Source organism: Pocillopora damicornis, chromosome 2 (assembly GCF_964200805.1).
Source record: "Pocillopora damicornis chromosome 2, jaPocDami1.2, whole genome shotgun sequence".
NCBI classification, from domain to species: Eukaryota; Metazoa; Cnidaria; class Anthozoa; order Scleractinia; family Pocilloporidae; genus Pocillopora; species Pocillopora damicornis.
The window spans coordinates 1092835-1118532 of NC_142671.1; the positions used below are offsets into that span (position 1 = coordinate 1092835).

The window sequence follows — 25698 nt, forward strand, 5'->3', positions numbered from 1 at the left end:
AGAACTAATGGAACAGAATAAAAGAGAGATAGTTATTGCAAAGAACCTTCACCAAGTTGTGTAAAGAATTCGTCAAAATCAATTTGTTTCAAAATGCTTTTCTTTCCTTACGAAAGTTTCTTAATTCAAATCATTGTAATCGCGTGATGTAGCAGTCATCAAATCAACAACATAATTGAATTATACGCAAACAGCAAAGGATGCACCTTTGCAAATACTTTTATATCTCTAACTGATTTTTTAAATTGAGTGAAAAACACAAAAAAAGTGCAAGGTTCAAGCGTAGATATTCAAATATTGCTAATGACTGTTTTTACAGCAAGCAGATGTAAAAAAATTGGTTCCTATTAAATAGGCGTCGGCAATCACTGATTTCATTACAATCACGAAGATCATCATGAAGGTTATCGTGATTTTTAATTTCTTGTGGTTTGCCTCAGTTCTGGCCTCCTCCCCAGAAGGTATGGATTACTTTAAATCTCATTCAAAATTAAGACTATTAATCATCAATGGCATTGTCTCCTTCTTTTATGACAGCAATGTAGAACACTCGTAAAGGCAAATTTTGCACAATAACGTCAAATCTGTATAATGTTTAGGTAAAGGTTGTAGGGTAAGGTCGTTTATATCACTTAGGGACTCACGCAATCATGAAAAGCAATTATTCCAGTAGCATTCGGGCGCTATTGGCGTTGTTCTCTCCCCTGTCTAGCAGTATTAAATGGGTTTCATATCGTTCTGTCAAAAGAGGATGAGTAGTAAAGTGAGAGGGTTTGAAAGCCGATGTAAAGAAATTACGCAACAACAAAAACTCCGCCTATTTGGAGTGAACTATAATTTTTTTCCAAAAAACCAAATGTGTTTCTTGTGAATACATAGATTTTGATGTCTATCAACGGTGAGATTAAAAATGTCATATATGCTTTTTAATTTTTTGTATTTAATTTCACAAAAACCACTGAATTCCTACCTTCAGAAATAAAAAAACCCTTATTAAAAACGAAAACATTTTTTAAAGTTTAAGACACCTTTCCTCTCATTCCGAGTGAGGAGAGCTTTTCTCTCCTTTCTGATAAAGAAGAAATTGTGAGTCACCGGATCTCCCATTATTACTAAACACAGCTAAATCTGTTTCCTCATTGAGCCTGCCTGAATATGCTATAACCAGCGGCCATTTACGCTGTTATATCATCTACTGTTTATAAGTAGCACTGAATTGTTAAATTTAGCCAAGAAAATGAACCTTTGAACAAAATGGGGTTTAAAACTCTGTCTAGCTTTGAAGATAAAAATAAATTCAGTTTCTTAGTAGAATTTAGCTCCTACAAATGGGCCAACCTATTAACCACTCTAAATAATTTTCTTTTCCAGAAAATTTGCACGTCAAAGATGGCGGACTGTTTGAAGGCGATATGAGGTTTTTACCAGGCCAGGCCAGAGGTTCAGTGCCGGGCAGATTGTGGCCGAATGGTGTCTTTGTGTTTGAAATCGAATCTTCTTTAAGTAAGGGATATCGTAACCACTTTAAAAATGTCAGCAAGGGTCAAGTCTTACGCATGGTTTTCCAGCCACTTTCATTATGAAATTTAACGTTAACACAGCCAAGCTCCATACACATATTTTATCACTTGGCAAATTTACGTTTAATGGTAATATCAGTAAAACCGCCTATGTTGCAATTGATGGATAGACTGGACCAAGTTAATTTTACGATGCCACTCGTATTTACCCTGAGGAGTCTCTTCCTTTCTCTCTTAAGCATTTTAAACGACTTAACTGAAGAGTGGAACAAAACCTATGACAAATGGCAACAAAGAGCTAAGAACCTACAATCATTAAGTGATCGAAGAATGCTGTATTAAGTCTGAGACAAAAATATATCATTAGTTACAACAACTTTCCCATAAAGAAAAAAATCTGAGTCTCCATGTCCCACGCTCGTGACAAAACAAAAGAAAATCTTTCTCTATTTCTTTAACGAGCTCAAAAACTTACCATCTCTCTTATTTCTAACTTTCCCATAGCTTTTCAATTTGTTGCAGTACAATCGGTTGATATATGCCTCTAATGTTCCACACCAGAGAGAATCTTGGAAACCTCTCATGAGGCGAAACAATCATCTCTATTGAAGTTAAGGGCTGTTGTTGTCCTTCAGAACAAATGTGGGAATCGCAAGAAATTGTCTCTCTTTTTCGATAACCTTTTTTATGAAAGGTGGCTTGGAATTTGTATCTCCTACTTCCTTTTTATAGGTTCTCAGTCTAACGCAATGACTGCAATTAACAGTGCTATGAAGGACTGGACAACGCGTACAAATGGCTGTATCAAATTCCAGAAAAAGACTACAGAGACGGCATATGTATCATTTTTCAGGGGTTCTGGGTAAGTGTACTTTACTTCAGGTCAACAAATCATGTTCAGTATCTGATGTCAAGGCGTTGTGTTTATTTGTATCGCCAATGTGATTGAATAAAGTCGCGAAAATAAACATCAACGATAGATTTCAAATTTTCTTAGATAAGTTGATAATTTCTGAGTACACTAACAACGTTTTCCAATACTGAACAACATGGATGAAAGTATCTAACTCAAAAGTTGAGTCAAAGGAGAGAAACACCGCGGCATTTGGCACTCTTTGCTAATATAAGTATCTAGAATTGAAGTCTAAAAATATTTGGCTTGATTTGCATAAATCACCTCGTAATTGTCTAATAGATCCGCATTTCATTCAATAGATGCTGGTCTTACGTGGGACGCATTGGGCGTAAGCAGCAATTGTCCTTGGCCGCTGGATGCTGGAGAAAAGGAACTATAATCCATGAAATTGGTTGGATGTTCAAACTTCTGTTACTGCCTTGTTAACTTTTTTTTGTATCCTTAATTTGTTTATGATATGCATGAGCGACCTTCAGCTGCAATATTTTTTTGTGAATATGAAAGCGATCTTCGCAGTAATGAACACTACTTAGGCAGTAGTGAAAATAAGGCCTGAAAAATATTCAGGCCTGTACGGAATGTAATGACTTGAGCACAGTTGGTAGAGCACTGCAAGGGAATCGCAGAGGTCATGGGTTCAAATCCTGTGCGGGCCTGAATTTTTTTCAAACCTTATTTTCACCAGTGCTTAAGTAGTGTTCATCATTGCGAAGATTGCTTTAATATTCATCTCTTACACCGCAGTTCATATACATAATTTTCATCAGGAGCCCATTACACGGAGCTTCCATCTTCAATACTTACCCTCTGAGTCAACCATGTCCCGTATCTTTTTAATTATAGAAGCATCTTCCACGGAGTTTTTCGTGGGTGTTTACATAATAACCAATTATAAGAGAGCTGTGGTCCTCTATTGTTTACGTCACATGCAGAGAAGGAATAGAGGTCGGCCTTTCGCCTTCGACTGCCAATTTTTTTTGGGTGTTATGCGAATGTCTGCATGTTTTTGCAGGAAATTAAAGAACCCCACACATATCTCAGTTCTAAAAATAAAAAGGTATGGGTCAGGGTTGACTCAAGGGTACAATTGGTATGGAGGATCCGGGTAATGGCTCCTGTTTTCTTATATTCACAGTCATAACTATTTTTTGTGTGGTAACATTTGGTTTGTTCCAGAAGCTTAAATGACATTCGACCGAAAGTAGCTCCAAATCCGAAGCTATTTGACTACTTAGAATAAAGAAAAATACCTATTCAGTCACTGTGCAGGCAATCTGCTCGACGATAACTGCGGGCGGCTAAACTTCTTAAATTCTCAATTCCAAATTTCTATCTAGAAAACGAATCACAAAGTCCTATCCGTACATTTCAAATGATCAGCTCTACATATTTAAAAGCGTCTTCAATTTTTTTTTCTGTCAGGTCACGCTCTTGGCTTTCTTCACGAGCAGTCTCGTCCAGACCGCGATAATTATGTCGAAATCAAGTTTGAAAATATCCAATCAGGCAAAGAAGGCAATTTCCGAAAATCTAGCAGTGTAAACTCGTTGGGAACACCTTATGACTATGGATCCATCATGCATTATGGTGCGAGGTACTTCACTAAGAATGGACAGCCAACAATTGTCCCAAAGAAAGCAGGGGTGAGTGGATTATAAGGCCACGGATCCGGGTTTCTTATCAATTTTCACGTGAAATTTTATCAGCGACTTAGGTAGTTTTTAGGTGATTCCTTAAATTTCTTGGTAACATGTTATAAGAAGTATGGATTAATGGGACAAGTTATACTATTCGAAAAAACAGCTTTCCTCTTAAGGAGTAGGTGGATTACGGTTTTAAAGGTTAATAAAACAAGAGACGCCCTAAAAGCGGAAAATGACATGTTCGCCTCGTATGACTTTTTAAGCTTTTTTGAGAATTTTTCATTTGAAATCGGCGGGCACGATTGCAGTTTAAAACTGCACGAAGTCTTATTAGGCGTCAGAACTCTAGTGAAAGACAAGATAAATCATGCACTGAAATACAATGATGCCTAAGATGTCTTAAGAATAGGAAAGTCATTCGTTATTGGCAGATTTGGAAGTCAAATTCATCATACTTTTGTTACTATTTTGGACAATGGAGGCAGCAGAAACATGCTCTTCATTTTATGAATAAATAACCATTTTTTATTCTTTCTAGGTTAGTATTGGTAACCGAGCAGGTCTTAGTCCTATTGATATTAGGCAGATGATGTTGCTTTATAATTGCGGTGAGTCGAAAGAGGTCGTTACTATTCTAAAGTTAAAATTAATGTTTATTACAATCGTGTTTTTTACAAATACACCAAAATGTTAATTACATAACTTTCCTAACAAACGTAAGTAAAGAATAAAAATGTTGATTTTACCGGATAATTGAGGGATAAGTAAGCTTGCGCCGAGGAGTCAGTACTTCTGCCCAACAATCAAACTTCATTTTGCACAAAACCTTTTTGCAGAAGCATATTCTTTCATAATTGGGTAATATTTCTGAATATTTCATTTTTCTCTCAGGTGCTCCTCCACCGTCGAAACAGCCACCCCCGACACAGCCACCCCCACCGACTACTCCTCCCTCTGCATGTAAGTTTGAAGTGCATGCGCTAAAAATAATCGTTTAAGGGGATTCCGCCAAAAAAAAGCTTATCGAACAATTTTTTTAACTTTCCTTAATGTTCCTTACCAATGTCTGTGAAAAATACAATGAAAAAGATAGGTCAACGCGCTTGAATAATTTTTTTTAATTTCCCCAATTTAAAGGCGATGCATTTACACCGAAATTATGCAAAAAATATATATATATAGTTTACCTTGCCCTTTCAGGAGCTAAAGACCATCGCACCTCCTTACCTGTTCCATGAATTGAAAAACAATACCGCGTTCTCGGAATGCACGGGCACTCATTCCCCTGATTACGTGATTGTTACAGGATGTGCGATGCAAAACTGAGGAATCACCTTAAGGTTCTGCAAAGGGAATTTGTTTAACTCTTTGTGCAAGGTGCATTTTCTCCAGTTTTTCTCTCAAGTACTTGTTCTCTGAGATATCCAATCGACTTAAAGAATCGTGCTGTTTCATAGTCTCATCTTACCAGCTTTGTTTAGGAAAAAACAAGTTGAGAGCGTAGGATTGGGACTGGGCATATTTGGATAAGCTATGTACGCACGAGAAAGCATATTCTTAAATCTCTTGTTGATCATTTTCTTAAATGCAGCTTTTTCATGCAATTTTGACGACGACTGTGGGTTCACACAAAACAAAAATGACAAATTTGATTGGACACCAAGGTCAGGCCCCACTCCATCTAGAAACACTGGCCCAAGTGGAGACCACACCACAGGAAATGGTTTGTATATTAATCAGTAGATTTCTAGTTTACCAATTTAGACTTGTCATCAAGTTTGACTGGTCAATTCGTCTTAGCCTTGGAATGTTGAAAGATCATAAGCATACTCGTTATCTCTGAAAATTTTAGCGTGGAATACAGTTTCCCTTCTCCTGTTTTCCGATTTTCAAAAGAAAATTTTCCTTTTCAATCTGACAAATTAAATTCCTCAACAAAAAATAACGAAGGGGAAAAAACATGTAGATGATGCCACTCACCAAAAGGCTCTTTGTACTTCAACTTGAGACATTTGACCGTAAATCAGAAGGAGGGAATTCCTCACGAAGAGCTAGTGTTTATGCTATTTCCCGTGGGTGTCAGTAAAGTATTAAGCTGATATTTTGTTTCTTAAGAAACTTGACGAAGGAATCTCTACATTTTATAGGCAAGTACAGTTACATTGAAACTTCAAGTCCACGAAGGCCTGGTGACTATGCCATAATGTCTCGAAGGGTTAAACTCTCTGGAAACTCTTGCTTAAGGTTTTATTATCACATGTACGGAACGGGTATGGGCACTCTGAGGGTGAAACTTTGCAACAAGGTGTTATTTCAAAAATCTGGCAACCAGGGAAACACCTGGAAGATGCACCAAGGTCGTCTTTCTGGGAGAGGTTCATTCGAGGTAGGTTTCTGTTTACTCCCTTTAGGATTTCAGTAAGATTGCAAGAGCTCAACGATGAAATAGGAATATGATAACCGAAGGGCGCATGTCTTATGTTGGAAGGAAAGACACAGCGGCAAAATGAGTGCGAATGCTTATAACTCATGAGAAACTTCTGTACGCGTGCATGGTATTTCCATGGCAACACTAACACTTTCGCAACAAAATGGCGGAATTTTTAAAACTTCCCAATACCCATTTTCATTGCCCGGGTATCACCCCAAACCAAAACAGATGAGGTTGGCGTTTTTAGGATAGTTTCTGTCGAACCTCTTTAGTCACACACCTCTGACTCGATAACTCATTTTGTCGCAGTGTCGACAGGGAAGGAAGTAAAAATAGCATGCATGGAGAATCTTAATGGGAGTCCTAAAAGTACATGTTAATCATTAGGCGCCCGAACGTCCGCTATTATTCTCGCCGCTGCCTAGTGGCTGACACAACTAGGATTGAAAAAACGAAAAAAAGACAATGACTATTTACAAGTCCGGCTTCTGAGTGAACGGGTCCTAAATATTCATTAACTCTACTTTCAACCACTAGCTATTCAGTTAAACTTATATCACTCCTCTTTTTCCTTTTAAATCATTTATTAATTTCTTCCGGAATTGTATCAAGAACTTCACTAATTTATTACCTGTAATCAATCTTTTGATCTTTTTTTTATTATTATATAGACATTATTATGAACCCACTCGTCATTTAGATATTTTTGCTGTTCATCCCATTTAAGATTCTGGCAACCAATCGAAACCTACTGAAATCTTTTTTCCATTGAATTTATTTTTTTTTTCTCTTTCAGCTGAGTTTTGAAGGGATAAGAGGAGCCAACTATAAGGGGGATGCTGCAATTGACGATATCATTATATATGACTGCTAAGTCAAAGCTCAAAACTAACAAATAAATGCCGGGATACATGTAGATAATGGGATAGAAATAAAATGAATAACACGTTAGCTGCTCTTCTGTCTTTTTTGACTCGTAACGATTAGTCATGATATCAACCCTTTGTTTTCATTCACTGAAAGCTTCGCCTGATTTCAAGTCAAGAACCCACCCATTGCAAAAAGTGTCCTTATGACTTTGTGAAGTATTCTTATTTCTCTACGTAGAAGTTTTTTGACAGGATTACTTGTCATGGGAAGTTTTGTCCGCCGTTAGACAAAGCTTTTGTCTTTTGTTGTGGTCCCATTTGTTTTTAACTATTGCTGCATTGTACCTACCGCTTGATGGGCAACACTTTCTTCTCTCAAACCACTGGTTCTAAAAAGTCCCATGCTTTTGTCATGGAAGGCATTAGTATTCTTTGCAATGAGTTCTCTTATCATTAGTCTATCACGCCTCTTAATATCATTTGAATTTTAAATGCCCTTGAGCTGCCATCTTGATATTAAAAATTTTAATGATCATAATTGGGTAGAAAATCAAGTAAAGCTATGATCGTCAACTGTAATTTTAGAAAGTGCAGAAAAAATTCAGGAGCCGTGCTCCTACCTCAGCCATACCCCCAAATGAGCCTCAAAGTAAGGATCTTTTTTTCCTGTGGATGAATCAAGTAAGTTTACCTGCGAGAATCATTGCTTTATTTCATCATCTTGATATATCTGATATTGTATTTAACAAACATAGAATCGATGTCGTAGTTGTCGTGTTTATTAATTTACTTCCTGACAAGAGATGCATTTCAATGCAGCATCCACTGTTTGATTTATCGTAATTACAGGTAACTCCATTCTTCAACGCCATTGTGTTGGTTCAGAATCTGAAAATTACTTCCGGTACCTACCTAAAACAAAAAAATGACTCCAACATTTCTTGAAAAGAATACCGGCTATTTTAAGATTATATTTATCATTTTACTTCGTTATTGATATTCTTAAAACAAATTCTTTTGTATATCAACGTAGAAGAGTTGGCACAGAATAAACAGTTATAATCTACGGAGTTTCCTATTGATGGAATATTCAAGGCCTCCTAACTACCCTAGTTGCGAATTAACACAATATAGCAAAAGTATTTAATTAATTATAGCAAAAGTATTTAATTAATCCCACCCACCTAGAGCAGATTCCACAGCTTCTTTTGCAGTTGGGTCCCATGTAGCCAGGATTAGCGTAGCAGTAACCCTGTGAGGCCCAGTGTTGACAGTATCGGTTACGATCCACACAATCTTCTGTAGCATAAATTAATTGGTGACAGTTACTAACAATCAATGTTGTTATAGAAATAGACATCTTTCAAAAGCTCCTAAAAATGAATCGCAGTACTGTCATGAGCCAGAAGGCTTTTAATGCAAAGGCGGTGGCAACAACGTGCTGGCTGAGCTTCAGATAGTCTCCTTCAAACCCAGTCAGAGTTGGAAATTGTAACCTGTACATGATAATATTTTACTTTGTGCGTGGGAAGAAAACAGCGCAAACGTTGGCTAAGAATCTTCAATCAATATTTGAAAGATTTTTAAAACTATTTGTACTTTTATATAGGGGCTTTCAAAGTTAACAAATAAAACCGTTTCTTTCCATATAAAAACGCATTACAATTACACTCCGTGGTTCCTATAAACTTTATTTCTCCCCTTGTTTCTAACAACAATTTTACAAACTTTTCGGCAAAAAATGACTTACAAGACTAATTCGGGGCGAGTTTTTGACACAGTAACACGTTTAAAGTCAGTGACAGTAATATATCTTGGCCATTACTCTCAGCGACTTAAATCATTAAGACTGCGGCAGTATTATCATTAAAAATGATATAAGATTAAAACACGCTGAGATGGCAAGAAACACAATCATTTCTAGCCTTGATCATTTTCTATGGACCTTTATCCCACTTAGAAGTTATAAGTCCCAAATTACTTTCTTCACCTCCCTACCCTTGACAGAATTCATTTGTCCTGCTGCTAAATTTTAATCGAGAGGCAACCATCATTAGTCTTTGATTAATGCACACCGGACCTGCCGCAAATGGGTGCCTCCTCGTAGGTAGAAACAGGATCTTTGAAGCGAGTTAGACTGCTATCCCCACCCATAGAGGAGTTGCCATACTTCCAGTTGGCTCATATTAGTAAATCCGGGAAAAACTCCAGCGCTGATTAACAATTATTCAACAATATTCACTAAGGCTGAGGCGACTAATTGTTTTAATAACAAATAACTCTGCAAATTTACCTTGCGCATTACACACCCGACAGCTCTTCTTGCAATACAGGCGCATGTATCTTGGATTTCTGTAGCACTCACCCCTTCTTGCCCAGTTTCCACAATTATAATTTTGATCCCTACAGGTTTCTGCAACGAAAAAGGTATGTGAGAAGTCATCCCGTGTAATTGGACTCTTCAGAGACCAGCTGAGCGCCACCCCAAGACTTCTGAGACCCAAAATCACTGACTCTACATGGAAAGGCGCCTCCATACTCCGTAAGATGCCCTCAAAAAATCTTCTAGGTTAATCCCTTTTGTCTCTGGAATGATGATTTGGAGAAAGATATGAGGCAAAACGAGTTTAAAGTTTACCTCCACCTCCTCCTCCTCCTCCTCCTCCTCCGCCTCCGCCTCCGCCTCCGCCGCCTCCTCCTCCTCCTCCTCCTCCTCCTCCTCCTCCTCCGCCTCCGCCTCCTCCTCCGCCTCCGCCTCCTCCTCCTCCTCCTCCTCCTCCGCCTCCGCCTCCGTCTCCGCCTCCATCTCTGCATTTATACAGTAAATTCATTTGCTTGATATCCAAGGCACTTGGACTTTCCCGTTGACCTATTTGTATCTTGGAAAATAAAAATTGAAGGCTTACATAATAATAGTTTCGATTATATATGTATTTTAGTGACAATGCCTAGCGTTTTTACGTTTTAAGTTTGTATTTTTTTCTTTTTCACTTTTTTTTGCATGCTAAAAAAAAGCTGTTTCTGAGGAACGCCAGAAATGTTATGTACTTACCGCAGCTTGCTTAGGTACTATCGTGGGCTCGCCATTTTTACTGAAGGCTTTATCACTGAAATGCATCAAACTTCTGTAGTCATAGGGGACGCCAAGTGAATTTATTCTAGATGGCCCATACTTAGCAAAGTTAACCTTTTCGGCTGCAAGTTAATTAAATTGAGGAATATATGATACAGAAAAAAAGACAAAGACAAACACACGACTTTGAATACGTTAAACAGTCCTGTGGATATACAATTAAAACGTTAACACGGTCCTGCGGATATACAATTAAAACGTTAACACGGTCCTGCGGATATACAATTAAAACGTTAACACGGTCCTGCGGATATACAATTAAAACGTTAACACGGTCCTGCGGATATACAATTAAAACGTTAACACGGTCCTGCGGATATACAATTAAAACGTTAACACGGTCCTGCGGATATACAATTAAAACGTTAACACGGTCCTGCGGATATACAATTAAAACGTTAACACGGTCCTGCGGATATACAGTTACGAAGGAGAGTCGTAACCTAAACGGACCATGAATAATTAAGTTATTCTTCTTGATAGTGTCAGATGTATATATTGGTATGAATATAATTCCAGGTGCATCAGCTTCCTACATGCCTTTTAGCGAAGTCATTTCGACTTTCAAGCGCAGTCTTGAGCCGCAGCAAGCTGCAGCATATCATTTTCATAAACCATTACTTTGTCAGTGCAAGCAATTAAACTACAGAAGTACCAGCACTCCTTTACCAGGAATCTATTTATCTTTGGAGTCACACCTACATTCAACGATGTTGTTCCAGTTAATGGTGACATATTCATCACGATCAGGTCTTGATTGCTCATGATAAAATCCCAGTGCATGAGCTAAAAATATAACAGACGTTAACACAGATGAAATGCAATTAGAGGACATTTGTACTAAACGAGACAGATGGGCATTAAGACTTACGATTCAACCTCACCTATTTCATGTGCAACTTCTCCAGCCGTCCAGCAATGTGGAGCCAGGGAAATATACTGCTTATCTCCTGTTCTACCAACTTCCGAAGAGCAGCTGAATTTATGAAGACAGAAATATTCCTTTATTCATATATAATTATATTTATATAATTATAAATATACTGTGGACATTCTGGCCAAGGGGGCTTTATCGCTTTCGCTGGCCAAATTCTACACAAAAATCAATATTGCAAATATGACTCTTCATAAATTAAGACCCTACACTATAAATTACACAGGTTGAAAACCTTTCTCGGGATATTGCAGGGCTTCTTTAAGTGAAGGATATTTCTGTTGCTTACATTTCCTACGGAAAACAGGTTGAGCAAACAGGATCATACTTTAGGCAAGATTTGTACCTTGAAAATTTAGAATCGTTTTGGGTCCGGGGTTTTCCGTAAAACTATTTCAAGTCTGTTCAACATACCCTCTGTGACAATGAACATCAAAGTTTTTTCGCTTTTCTCGAGTACCAAAAATGACTTTGGAGTGTAGTTGGGCTATATCACAACTTAAGCCTGAGTTATCTAATGCGAAAACGACTCTTTTCATCCCAAAATCGGATCAGCGAAAAACCTCGTTGAAAACTACAAGCACAGATATTAATCATCCATCCCACCTGCTGACCCGTCAGTGTAGCAACTTATGAAAATATTACCACCCACAAAAATTGTTCGCTACACAAAAAAAGACGGAGACACCATAGTACACACAAAAAAAATGTTTTGCAAGCACCTTCCTCCGATGAAAAAGTAAATGAAGGCCTTCTCGTCCGTCCTTTCTTTAAATGTGATACACGTTGCTCTACTCCACTGTTTCATCCCTTTTACGATCGCCTCCAGGGATAAAGGATCGTCTTCTGATAAATTTGGTAAAATAGCAACAATAGTTATTTGGTCACGCAACAATTTTTTCCATATACCACTAAGTAACAAAATGGGAAAGAAAAAGTGTGTGTTATAGGCTTGATTCAGCGTCCATGCCATTGGTTTTCGTCAAATACATTGGTGTCAATCAATTATTATTCCTCCTCACCGACAGGGGTGTGATTTGTCTCTTGTAAACACGCATGCAATAATCAAAGATAGATGTTAGTCGTGGAAGTAGCACTAAAAAGAGAAAAACACCTGAGCTGATAACGTAAATTGGCCACCGTGAAGAGTTTCAAAGCTGACGTTTGACCGTTAGCCCTTCGTCAGAGCGAATGGAGGAATTGTGGGTTTTGTGTGTGTTTATATGCAGAAAATAAGTGGGGATTAAGAGTGTCGATTTGAAAAATAAGTTTTTGATCTAGGGTTGCGCCTTCCGAACTACCTAATTGTAAGGAAAGACAGCAAACTGCCACATGCCGACTAGAATGATTAGGGATTAAATTTTGATGCGTCGTTTCATTTCTTCTTACGTTGCGAAGGGAGGAGATATGTTTATTCTAACTTTTTCTACGATGTCTGACTGAAACTAAGTTTTTATTTATAGGGATTTTTAAAACTGCAAGCGTGTTGTTAATTGACGAAAAAGTTTAAGGATTGATACATTCAATAAATTACTTAGCTGCTGTTCGATTGAATAATGCACGATCCCTCCAGGCCAAAGATAATGTTTTGAGGCTCCTCGAACAGCGGCTGCCAAAATAAGATCTTGTCCTTGCTGGGCGGCTTGTTGCTGTGCAGTGGTGATTATCATATCACCCTCAAACAGCTGAATGGCTTTCATGCATGGGAGTTTGACTAAAACTGCAGATATTGTATATGTAGAATTTAATGTCTGTCAGCCAATTGTATGGTTAAGCGATAAAGCAAAGAATTATGGGTTCTAAACATTTACGAGCTCCTGAAGGCCTCAGATTTTAAGAAGCTGTTTCCATTAATAACAAGAAATAAGTCTCTCAAATATTGGAAAATATGCCGAATTTCTGAAGTTGGATCAAATCCCAACGGTGATGAAGACTTAGTGGAAAATTGTCTTCTCCAATTCTCATGCATGATATAAACATATCATGATATCAAGCTATAATTTAAAATAGAAGTGCAACTATATATTAGTAATCACACAGAATGGAGTCAACATACCGGCTAAAAGAATTAGTATTCCAAATGAGAAGTTTACTAGAAACCTATTCGCCATTTTCTTTTCTGCTAATAACAAGAGTAAGAAAGGTGTCATTATCAACAGCCTAAAAAAATGATCTTTTTCCTTTGCCAGCTTTTCATAACAAAGCTGTCAGGTGATTGGATAAAGTGACACAAATAGCATTCTTTGTATTTACATATAGACGATGTAAGGTCACCCTTCTTTGGAATTATTTAAATTTTGTATGATTGTACTTAAAACAGATAGAGTCGTGTGTTCCTTTTTTTTCTTTGTGCTTTTCTCAACCAATCATCTTTCCACAGTATGTTCACCCCAGCTTCCTATGTGTGATATTAAGAATCATATTTGTGATAGAGATAAAACCTAACACTTTCGTAAACATAATGCGGCCTGATTTTTGCCATTAAACAGGTGAACAAATTAAGGCATGAAATGTAGCTCGAAAATTTACTTACGTTAACTTTCACTAAAAACAACCTTTTCGATAATCGCACAAAATGTTTTGTGGTCTTAAAAATTTAAATTCTAATTTATTGTCTACTTAAAAATAACAACCAGAAGAGAGAATTATTCCTGGTCACTGGTTGAAATTATTTATCCGGTTGCAAGGTCGCCTTTTTACAAAAAATTTGAATTTATTCATAACTTCCAAAAACGTTCGTATAAAAACAAGAAAAGATAACGATGTAGATCAAATACAAGTCTGAAAATCTTCAAACTTACAACAAGCTATCGGTTTAATTCTGGAAACTTAAAGCTTCTCCGTTCAGAAGTCAATAACGCTACTTTCAATAACGTTATCAAAGGCTCTGGTCAGTTACGTGTGAGCTTTTAAGACCAACAGACACTGTACACAAGATGTTGAATTACTGTACGAACGTTAAAACTATTCCATGGAGAACAATTACCAATTTATGTTTGAGCGACTGAGGGAAGTTTGCGTGATGAACAGCACCCTGACCACTGTAGATTTGGTGGCTAAAATAATAATCTGTGGGTACTCTTAAATAAAAGACAGTCCAACACATTCGTGAGAATTTTTCTTTAATCAGATTAATCTTCTGAGTTGAAACAAGTCAAGAGACTTGTTAGGTCCTGCATCAAATAGATTCGATGAGACTTGATAACCTGTAAGAAAGAAGTTTCATCTGTGAAACGTTCATATTCTAACCCTCGAATCATTTGTTCGTTTTCTATCCCATTCCTATTTTTACGAATAAAAGAAAAAAAAGGAATAATTATTAAGCTTAAGATATGGTTGTCTCACTACAACCTCACGGCTTTGAAAGCTAAAAAAGTCGGGGAAAAAAAACTAAAAATGAGCGTAACCTTTTCAGTATATATATATATATATATATTTTTTTTTTTTAAGTTAATCCCTTCATATATAGTCTCCATATATTTACTAACATTGTCCCAACAGTAATCGAACGTTGTGTGTTGAGAGTTATTGCGGAATTTCTATGGGTGTGAAAGGTTTTTCATCAATTTACCTTACATCAGCATTTGTTGCAGCTCTTTGGACAATTTTTCGCCATGTATTTCACGTAACTGTGACGACAGTATCCTTCACTCTTCCAGTGAGAGCAGTTACTGTTCTTATCCTTGCAATCTAAAAAGTAAACAAACACAATTTTAAAAACGTCTAGACTATCCCTGCATTTTATGTTTATACAAAACGTTACATATTTCCCTTCTGAAGGAAAGACGGCGGACTGCATCTTGCTGATAATAATCTGAAGATAAGATGACAAAATTTTACAGCCGGCAAGGTGTTTTTGGCTTAAATTCAGCATGAGAGTACATCATTGGTCATTGCACATTTGCTGAATTTGGATTTCTATTTATTATCGAAGACAACACAATTTGCCAATATTATTCATCACCAGCACCGAGAAATTCTTTTTCAGTATTTGACACCTTGTAGTACAATTAGCATCAGTGACTCCAATCGATAGCTGTTACATATATTTTACTTTATAACTTAAGCATGTTGAGAGTTCAAACATAACATTTGTGACACACGCAAAAAGCACAACCTGAACTTTTCACGTCATTTTTTGAGGCTTTTGTACACTGTACCGACTAAGATACCAACTTTGACTATTAAAAACGTTTTCCCCATGTTCTGATGGATGGCCTTAAGGAGAAGTGAGCAAAATTAAATTTTATTTCTGCTGTTGAATTAAAATTTATGCCAAGTAAGTTCATTAGGAATACGATAAGATCTCTAAGGATGCAGTGCATAACGTACCGACCCCTCCCCCTCCACCGTCACCATCGCCACCGCCCCCTCCGCCACCGTCACCGCCACCGCCACCTCCACTGCATTTGTATAGAAGGTTCATCTGTTTTACATCTATTTCGGTTGGACCATTCCTGTTACTTAAAGTAACCTACGGAAAGACGAGGTAGCAGTTCCAGTTAGTTGCCGGAGTAAAATCATTGAGATTAAGCACTGAACAGAGCTTCCTAGGAAGAATAAATATTACTTTAATCATCCTTACTCCTTGTTTTTTAGCCACAATAGTTGGTCTCCGGTTTCTACTGAACGCGTAGCTTTCATAATGCATCACACTCCTGTAGTCGTATTGGGTGCCCAGGGAATCAATCGTGGAGCGGGGATACTTATTAAAAGCATAGGCAAGCCCTAATAAAAGAAATGCGTGGAAAGAAAAAGGTTATCTTTAGTAACCAATTTATCCACTAAAAATTATTTGCAGTATATTTTAAGGCGTACGTTGAATTAAGTTAGACAATAAATGATACTTTCCATTTTGTATGTTTTGCCAGTTAATCGTGACGAAATCGTCGCGATCAGGGCGGGACTGTTCATGATAGAATCCCAACGCATGACCTACAGGAGAAGGGGGAAAATGGTAAATATGGTTCACTATTGTCAGGACACACCGCGCGGCAAATCGTGTTTCACCTTTCAGAGGCATTTGCTTCGAATTTAGTCACTGCAATCACTCTTAGAAATCTAATTTGGTTTAAAGTCGTTTCACTTGTCATTGTCAACTCAAGTGCTTAATTTCTGAGCTGCTCTTTATGAGAAAGAAAGTTTACACTCAAACGGACTCTATTTACCCTAAACATTTTATTGAGGCTAAGTAGTAACTTTCCATGCTTAGTTTACAGCTATGCAACATTAAACGCTCCTTGTTCCTGTACTGCCTTTTTGCTAAGGATAACATGAAGTCATCCAGAAGTTATGAAAAGTTTTAAACATTGTTTTTTTCTTGTGAAGCATCAAGAAGGATAACCTTACGCAAAAGATCTACGCGTCAATGTTCTCCCGACAAAAGGAAGTTTGAGTTGACATGTTCAGCGTACCGATCTCGTGTGCCACAATATGTGTGTACCAGCATCCCCTTGCGAGCGATATCATCTGTCGTCTCCCTGTTCGTCCCACGTACGAGGTACATCTGAGGAAAAGAATTACACCCAAAAGCAAGACATTTTTCGAGAATATTCCATGGTGGAGCTTCGAGATGTTTTAGTTGATACAGCTAATTATTTGACAAGGAAGTTCTGAAAACTATTTTAAAGTATCATGGTAAATAAAAGAAAATGAACAAAATACCTAATAATCAGATGATTTCTACAGATGGTTATCAAAGGGATTCAGTCGAACAACAATAACGAATGCTCTCGAGAACATAATTTTGCGCATTTGGCAGTGACGATAAACATTTATTTGATAACTAATTTTCTGATCTCTGCTAGTCCCACCCGGTCAGTGGAAAGAAAAGGTCAACAATTTTTCTCTTTCAAACGAGCTCTTCTTCTTTCTGAGATATAAAGGTCATGAACCTTATGGGAGAAAATTTTGATGGGGTTAACATAGTTTCATGTAAAATTAGCCTTTATTCTCACCCTCGACCGATGTGAAAATAGGCATATGCGCTTTCTGTCGTCTTTTTCTTAAACTGCACACAAGTCTTTGTACGCCATAAATTCATGGCAGCATTTATTGCTGCCATAGCTGTAGAACTTCTCTCTGTAGATACAGTAAATCAAACATCAGTTCTCTATCAGTTACGAGGCAAAAAATGCTGTGCAAATCAAGTTGGCCATGCTGACTGAACTTTCCTGGATGTCCCAAACTAGCCTGCAGAGCAAGCGTAATTTCTGCGGGCGAGTGCTTAACACTATCTTGGTAAAAGTTATAGCTGCCATCTTTGATTTTTACAGCAGCGGAGAGCTAGGGAGAGAAAGAAATTTGTACCAAGGGGATGAGTAAAGATCAAAAAGAAGGAGAGGGGGGCGGTGGGGGGAGTTTCCGATTGATATGGTTTTGCTCTACCATCTCAATTACAAACCAAACTGCTTCATACCACTCTTGCAGGAAATATAAAAGATAGTGACCTTTGTCAAGGACGAAATTGTCAATTTCGATTTCGCTCTCGAAGAAGCTTAACCCACGCGGGCATGAAGCGGCTATAGACGGACTAGAAGAATCTCTCAAGTGTTTATCGGAACATAATTAAGGAAAAGCTTGATATTTCAGATGCGGGATCGCATCAAACAAAGAATGTCGGATAACCCTTCGAGTGCCTTTGTTTGTGCGCTTCAAAGTATCGTTTACGTAAAAAATGGAAGAAACATTGTCAGACAGATTAACACCAGCTACACTGAAGGATTGTGGTTTGATAAATATAGAAAGAAGCAAATGTCAGCTCATACTTGTGATCGCAGAGGAGGTTTTTTATTCCATTTCTTTCCTGGCTGAAAAAAACTGCATTCAGTCCTGTTTCACTCATTGAGGACTTTAAGCAACGACAACGGGGACGGCGACGGGGACCGCGGGCTCTCAGGAAAAATCCAAATAATCATCTGCGCATGACTGGTGGGAAAAAGTTTGACGTTCTGCGTTCGGCCCCGATGTGAAACGAGTCACTTCAACGTTGGCTGACAACGTGAGTATTCTTTTTCGCCTTCTCTGCTATCTAAATGCTAAATATTCCCGGGAGACAATTTAAAATAACTTTCATCGCTTTTTTCTTTCATACAGTGAGATTATTCTTTAATTTGATGGTTTGTTTTTGAACAGAAACGTCGAGACGCAGATCGAGATCGACACCATTTGACGAAAATGTGAGTAAAAAATGTAATGTAAATAATCCTAGCTCACACTGATATCAATCGAAAATTCGCCGCTGAGAACCACTCAAGAGTCAAACAGTTTGACAAAGAAGATATTCTTACCAGATTTAAAAGGGCAGACAGCACTACAACTTATGTAGCCGTTTTGGCTTTTTTATCTGCCAGCACAATTTTGAAGAATTTTGTCGCGCCAGTCTACAAACATCTACTGAGAATATTTTCTTTCAATTTACTTTGTAGGATGCTATCATTCCATTGCAAAATTCTGTGACTGGGTGCCTAGTAGATGTAGTCGATCATGTAGTTGTTTATAATGCATAACACTGGAACAGGCTTCCCAAAGCAAGCTATCATGTCTGAATATTGACAAGGATAGCCATGTCTCTTTAGAAAAATGCAAAGAGCCTCCAATCCGCTACAGATACTTCTTTGATAGAACTCCACTACCTCAGGAATCCCCAATACTTCAGTCAGAAATGGTAATTCGTTCTTGTAGAAGCGAAACTCTGAAAGACACTCGTCGTCTTCCAAATCATCGAAGTCAAAACCAGGGTAAGAGTTGTACGGAAGATCAACATTATCGGACCTGTTTAAATCGTCCAGGAGTAGAAGTTCCCCATCGTTTATCACACCATCATCGTGGCCAATCAAAAGTTGATTTCGGACTTCTTTCAAAGACATCATAAGCGGCATTTTGTAACGGCTGCTTAACTGTTTAGAAATTCCCGCCACAACGGCGTTCTCTCCCCAGTCTTTTTGCGGGTTTTGGAGTCCCCGTCGCCGTCCCCGTTCTTGTTGCTTAAAGTCCCTATTGGCTCTCCGTAGACAGCGCTTCCGGTTTTTAAATTAACTCATTTTTGGTTGGTTACTGGTTCATTTTCCGGAAATGTAGTGACGCGTAACTAATGAGAGGGTGGTTCGCTTTTTTTGAAACAGCCTCTTCGGCAGGCGTCTTTTCGACTTTCCCCGCCTTTTCCACCCACCACTCGCATCCACTCTAACTCCAAATCAATCAAGGCTGGTCGAATAAGCGCTAGCGATCGCGAGTTTCCATTAACTCTCCTTAATTAGAAGCCATGCACTGCAGACAAGTCCCATACAGAAATTGTTATTTCTCCCAGCTAGGACACTCGGTTAATCACCCATCAACATTGCATCAGGTTTTCTTCCACTTAACAAGTGCCAATACACTCCTACATGGAGAGAGGAGTTTATCACCAAGAAACTCAACACAGATACTCCAGGTGAGATATGAACCCAGGCCCTTTGAAAACCAGCGTGCTTACCCAATGGTTCCCTTATCACCCAAAACGCTTTATTGAAGACACATGTAGCTTTTAATTTTATTTCCCTTTTATAGAAATGTTTGGTTTTTCCACATCTTTCCAAAGTTTTCTCCATCTTCTAGTCGAATCTTTTGCAAAACAGCCGAACAGGTTTAAGGTTTCGCTCCAAATTGACCTTGGCCTTGCTGAACAGGAAAACACGAGATAACTAAATTACATTTATAGATATTGGAGTCATTGTCTCAAGTCCCTTCCTATTCAAAATAATATATATTTTCTGCGCAGTTGTTAAAACTCATGTTATGGACCTTGAAAACTCAATGTTAAGTAAATGCTGATTTTCCCAAGGTCTAAATCACGATAAAACACTTATTTTTCTGACGATGAAAAGTAAATTAATAAGACATCGCTACCTAGCTACTTATTGCAGAATCCAACTCATACACAAGAACCGCCCCGGGCCATAGGTTCTTTCTGATGGACGCACGTCCCAGCCCTGCTTTGCTGACATCTTCTCCGAGAGCGGCCGCCATCCTTTGAGCGTCTGTGAGGATCATGTCACCCTCAAACAGACGTTTATCCTTCACACCAATATTTTCTGTAAAAAACGATTTTTCATCGATTATATAAGCATTTCGACATGAAGAACGCTCTTTATCGCTAGATTTCAAGTGTAAATGATCCAATATTTTTTTCTTACGTCTACTCCTCCAATCATCAAGTTTTTACAGCTGAGAGACGAACGTTCGGGTGATTTAATGTGAAAAGAAAGCGAGTAAGAGACTCGACATTGAGATACCTGGTGACTGAAATATTGTTTTCGTGAAGAAGTTTTCTGACAAAAAGCCTTCGATTATCTCTCTGAATGTGAAGTCCGCTTTGCCACCTTGCATATCTTCATTTATAGAAATCCATATGTTCATTTTTCATTCGAAATATATCCTTTTGACTTATTGATGGAAGAGTAGGCACGAACATTTCTGGCTAATGAAACGCAAAAAGAAAACAAATTTCTTTTTTCATCTTTACAGTTTGCATTCCACTAATATAGGCTTGAGATCTTTTTTTAGAATTCACATGATTATTTGGTAATCTTTCCTAAATAAGGCAAGATCATCCACGCTGCCTTTGTATCGAATAATATCTTTACGATACCTTCGGGTCGATGCAACCCCGCCTGAGCTTTCAGTGCAGAAAATAATAAAATAAGCCACCAGGAATTCATTTCTTCTAGTCTGCTTAGTGCAAGAACAAGAATAAAACGATAGGCGATCATGTTGATCCAGCAGCTTTTGAACAGCTTTAATGCTATGGTAAATATTGGTCTTTCAAACGTCTCACTAATTGCAAAGTGTCCCTATGAACGAAAACAAAAACCCGACTAGCGACAGTTATGTGGTCAGGCCATCCGGAAAAACAGCAATGCAGTTTAGCTTTTGATTAGTTTTCATATCTGAAAAATTTTCAGCAACGATAACCTTGCCAACAAGAACTTCCTTATCCTATGCATGCAAAATGTCTGGCCAACGCCTGTTTTCGTATCTATTCGCTAAATTAAAGAAATTACAAACTGTAGGGATTAAAATGATTGTAGCAAGAAAGATTTAAAAGTTTGCTCGTCCTGTTCGGGTCTGTCCTCTCTCGACTCTTGCACGTCTTTCAGTCTTGCTAAGCTGGTCAAACATGCACCAACGCCGAAGTCCCTTGCAGATATCTAACATAATAGACCCCAATGCTTGTTTAGAGAAAATTATTTGATCATTTACCACAATGATTGTTTTAGCTAAGAAATATGGCACAAAATATAGTCTTTCAGAGAATTGTACAGAGGTTTTACTCTGTTAACACAGCGTTGCATCATAGCAGAGAGGTTTTCTTGTGGGCAAATTCTTTCCTTCCTTATTGTTATGAATAAACCTTACGACATTTGGTATTAAAAACCAAGTGTCGGCAAATTTTGAGAAGGATATATGGGCTAAATTGTTGCCATAAGTTCGTTACATTTGTTATCCTCGCTGAAGCATTATCAAGTTGGGTTCATGAGTGAGCTTTGCATCAAGGCGCACCTTTAATCGCTCTAAATTTTGCTCACCTGATCCCAGTTTTCTTCCCACATCCTTTTTTGGACTAGCCTTTCCAGTGAAACCACCAGTTTAATGACTGTCGCCCCAAGAGAAACTGACCGTTCAGAATTCATTTGTAATATTTTCTGTAGCCGTAAACCGCCGTGCGTCGTTATCATTATTACTGTGATATCTTTTATTTATTTTATTCAATGAAAATACCACAGTGATCGAGATAATGACAATTACAAGCAATGTGATAAAGAAATATCATAATCGTTGGCATATGCTGTTGATATCAAAGTATTCATCCATTTTTCTTTTTTGATTAATTCATTCATTTAATTTCTTTGTCTATTTGTGCAAAAATTCTCATCACAAATTTCATATTAATAACCTTTACGTGCGAAAAGTGAAAATTTTTTTGTTTTCCTCTCCAAATCGCTGTCTCTTCTTTGCCACAGTGAACTGGCCGGTATGGTAAATGGTAATTTTTTTACATGTTCCTATACCCCTGAAAACCCCGCTCCTTTTAAGACTTCAAGGCTGAAAAGATGACAACCGCATAGATTCCTCTTTCATATGTACTCAGTACGACATGTTTTTAAGCAAATGAAGATCATCGCAGTATATACCATTTGCATTTGCATTACTCATGAAATCAATAAACACCTTCGTGCACAAGATTTTGATAAAGATGATTAAATATATAAATGCAAGGCATCAACACAGTACACGAAAAACTTCCGGAAGACTAAATATCGAGACACACCAATAGTCGTTATATCCATATCATTTATTGGTTGAATAATATAACAACATAATGACAAGCTTTTAAGTTTCCACGCTTGAAAGGGTTATTAAAAAAAAACCAGGAAGTTCCCTATGACCAAAAAAACATTTTATGGCAATCTGTAGTAATAAGATGAGTGTTTAACGTGATGATACAGACCATGCAAGTGGGAGTCATGACAGATATCGAACTACCACGTTCCTTTGTACATTACAACACAATTGTTAGGGCAATACCGATCAATGTCTCTTTCTGGGGTCGAAAAGGATTTGCCTCGATGCCGAGTTCTTGGGAAAAACAATCAGTGATTATACCTTTCTCTCAAAGAGAGTAACCCGTTTATAAGCTAATGTCCTCTCGGTATTTTATCGTAATGTCGTCATTTTCGTAATGTTATCATTATTTAACAACTAGAGCACACAAATTGCATTTTTCTCGTGCATCTGTACAGTAATAGATCACAGAAAGCATCCAAAACATGAGGCGTAGCCGATTATGTCTGTAATGTTCTCGTTTATCTTGACGACGCCTGTTGTCTATTGCTGAACACAATCAATGCGTGTAGAATTAGCCCAGTGCATAAAAAAGTATATTTCCGTCTCAGGCTCAAGGTCTGAAAAGCTGGTACCCGGTTCTCTCCTCTGGGACAGCGGACATGTCATATTCTGCATATGCTGTGTTTCCTTTGGTGTCTTCCAGATCAACACGCAGCTTATAGCTGTCATCGCTTGTCAGGCGGTTTATCTTGTCTAACCCAAGTCAGAACTCGCCTTTCTGGTTACCAAGGCCATTTTTGTACGCCTTCCACCTGTGGTAGGAAGCAACGGAGCCATCCAGTCTCTTCTAGAGCACTGTTCAGCCCCCACTAGCCGTTTTCCGGCCGCAATATATATCATAGGTACCCGAAATATCAGGGTCGATTGAATAAACACTGCTTACTGTTTTACCAAAATTTGTGGAGTTCAGCACAGTTCTTACGGTAGGGCAGACCTAATTTTGAAAAATGTCAAAGCCGAAAAGTCGAAGAGACCAATTACCCACTTGAAATTTCCGCAATAAACAATTCAAACTCTGACTTCAGTTACATCAGCTTGACCTTCAAAAAATTTGTTTTCGTCTTCTGCGCATGCCTCGCGTCGCTGTATGCGTTTAAAAATGAAATTCTATTGGAATGAAGAATTTGAGTCTTATTCACTTGTCTAACATAGGATTCGAATCAAAATCTTTTCATCATTACGCATCTCACAAAATGTTCGCCTGTATTTATATCTTCTGTCGAGCAAGGCGTACATATAGGGTCCCTTTGATTCCGCTTGATATAACTTACCGACACTAGAAAGTTATGCAATCTGGTCAAAACCCAGTCTTATCGACTAACCCGGATAAATTACCAGGATCTTCTGCTAGTCCAAACGATCAAAACAGCCTTATAATTCCGTATGTAAACATTTCATTGCATGAAAAGTTCACACAAAAAAATGGGACGAGGATTAACTGAAACAAAATGCCCAATTTGTAGATCCATTGCGCGCAGCATTGAGGACAAATCGAGCCATACAGTTCAATGCTGCCGCATACCAGAGTTACTGTTGAGTTGAACGGGAAGAAAGATTGTTAACGCATTTACGTTCTTTGAGAAGCACACGACCATTCTCGTCCGCTACACTTGAAGATTGCGAGGACGGATGGATACGGCCACTAATGACCTTTAACCTTTCCCACGGCTCGTGTTTCACATGAGATCGGGAACAATTGAAGTGATACACAATAGTGGTGGATTTGCAATTGAACTCGAATGGTTTTATTCCTTTGTCCAACGATGATTGGTGTGCACTTTCAAAGGAAGTTTTAAGATAAAAATTTGAAAGTTTAAGGTGAAGACCGATTGTACGAGCTAAAGTAAATTCCGAAAAAAAATCTGTGACCCCAAACACATTACGTACTCGTACAGGTACTCTTCACACCCCCTGGGTCTCCAAGGACCATGCTTTTAGAGGAAATATGTGTAACATCAAAATTTGATGTCATATTGATTTCTTCTATGGGAATAAGATGATCGTATTGTATCTTATATAAAATACTAACCCAAAGTATATAAAGATAGGTTGTTGGCGAGCTTTGATGAAATAAAATTGTCCTGAAATGACTGTTTCCTAGATCTTTCCCGTAATCAGAGAATTCCGGTTCTGAGCGGTTACAAAAAAGTACGCTGACCAGAATTGTACAACTAAACTCAGGGTTAGTGTTACGGTATTTTCCAAACCGCCAGAAAGATACAACTCGTACAGCTCAACTACTTTATTGACCAACGTAATAACTACGAAGCGATATCGACAACCAATACAATAACTATCTTTTTCACTTATCTACGGAGCGATATAAATGCTAATACAATCAGTATCCCTATAACTTAGAGTCCTTCACAAATAATATCACTTAAATCTCGGTGCACTACCGCACAACTCACAGTTCTCTTGAAAATCTTTAACAAACTGTCGACGTCCGTAATTCTTTCTCTCACGTAGCCTTCCACACGGCTTTCAATTCCAGTAAACAACTCTGTCCGGCTCTCGCTCCTCTGGGCTCTTCGCAACAGCAGTTATAGCTCACTAAAAGGCCTCTCTCTTTTAAGCTAGCGTGACTCCTTATATATCTTTCGGAAAAGTTCTAGAATGTTCTGTAATATTGTTATTTTTAGAAACATTACACTATGATTACATCATAACAAAAATATGTTGAGTCACGGTTCTAGAAGGTTCTCCTTAAAAGTTCTCGCTTAGTCATCATGACTAAATGTTCTAGAAACTTCTTCGTTCTATTTTTAATAATTATGTAACGCAACGCACTCTAAAAAAACATGGGCGCTCTCCATAACACCCTCCCCCTTCGAGAAAAGAAAGTTTGGAAAACTTTCTTGCAAAGC

The 25698-nt window shown here is 38.0% G+C and overlaps 4 protein-coding genes across 5 annotated transcripts; 1 reads left to right on the forward strand and 3 right to left on the reverse strand.

The window, feature by feature from the left end:
- The first annotated feature begins 323 nt into the window (after window positions 1-323).
- LOC113684603 (astacin) lies at window positions 324-7462 on the forward strand. Its single transcript, XM_089194974.1, has 10 exons — window positions 324-461; window positions 1372-1503; window positions 2253-2382; window positions 2736-2827; window positions 3859-4079; window positions 4618-4687; window positions 4971-5039; window positions 5671-5802; window positions 6227-6465; window positions 7307-7462. The coding sequence occupies exons 1-10, from the start codon at window positions 398-400 to the stop codon at window positions 7382-7384; spliced, it is 1227 nt and encodes a 408-aa protein (XP_089051100.1). The 5' UTR covers window positions 324-397; the 3' UTR covers window positions 7385-7462.
- A 609-nt stretch (window positions 7463-8071) lies between these two features.
- LOC149049448 (uncharacterized) lies at window positions 8072-9831 on the reverse strand. Of its 2 annotated transcripts, none has more exons than XM_089194978.1 (3): window positions 9673-9831; window positions 8564-8678; window positions 8072-8287 (listed from the first exon to the last, which is right to left on the reverse strand). In XM_089194978.1, the coding sequence occupies exons 1-3, from the start codon at window positions 9820-9822 to the stop codon at window positions 8223-8225; spliced, it is 330 nt and encodes a 109-aa protein (XP_089051104.1). In that variant the 5' UTR covers window positions 9823-9831; the 3' UTR covers window positions 8072-8222. The 2 variants fall into 2 exon arrangements, with proteins under 2 accessions (XP_089051104.1, XP_089051105.1); XM_089194979.1 differs by having other exon boundaries at window positions 8072-8291.
- A 175-nt stretch (window positions 9832-10006) lies between these two features.
- LOC113684602 (nematocyst expressed protein 6) lies at window positions 10007-13722 on the reverse strand. Its single transcript, XM_089197851.1, has 7 exons — window positions 13503-13722; window positions 12981-13166; window positions 12169-12292; window positions 11397-11488; window positions 11215-11298; window positions 10432-10574; window positions 10007-10258 (listed from the first exon to the last, which is right to left on the reverse strand). Exons 1-7 carry the CDS (start codon window positions 13594-13596, stop codon window positions 10007-10009), a joined length of 975 nt encoding a protein of 324 aa, XP_089053977.1. The 5' UTR covers window positions 13597-13722.
- Window positions 13723-14551: 829 nt separating this feature from the next.
- On the reverse strand, window positions 14552-21183 carry LOC113684601 (zinc metalloproteinase nas-14). The gene is made up of 9 exons (XM_089194983.1): window positions 21075-21183; window positions 20341-20517; window positions 17404-17527; window positions 16861-16952; window positions 16297-16381; window positions 16032-16173; window positions 15779-15920; window positions 15018-15136; window positions 14552-14652 (listed from the first exon to the last, which is right to left on the reverse strand). Exons 1-8 carry the CDS (start codon window positions 21142-21144, stop codon window positions 15024-15026), a joined length of 945 nt encoding a protein of 314 aa, XP_089051109.1. The 5' UTR covers window positions 21145-21183; the 3' UTR covers window positions 14552-14652; window positions 15018-15023.
- Window positions 21184-25698: the final 4515 nt, after the last annotated feature.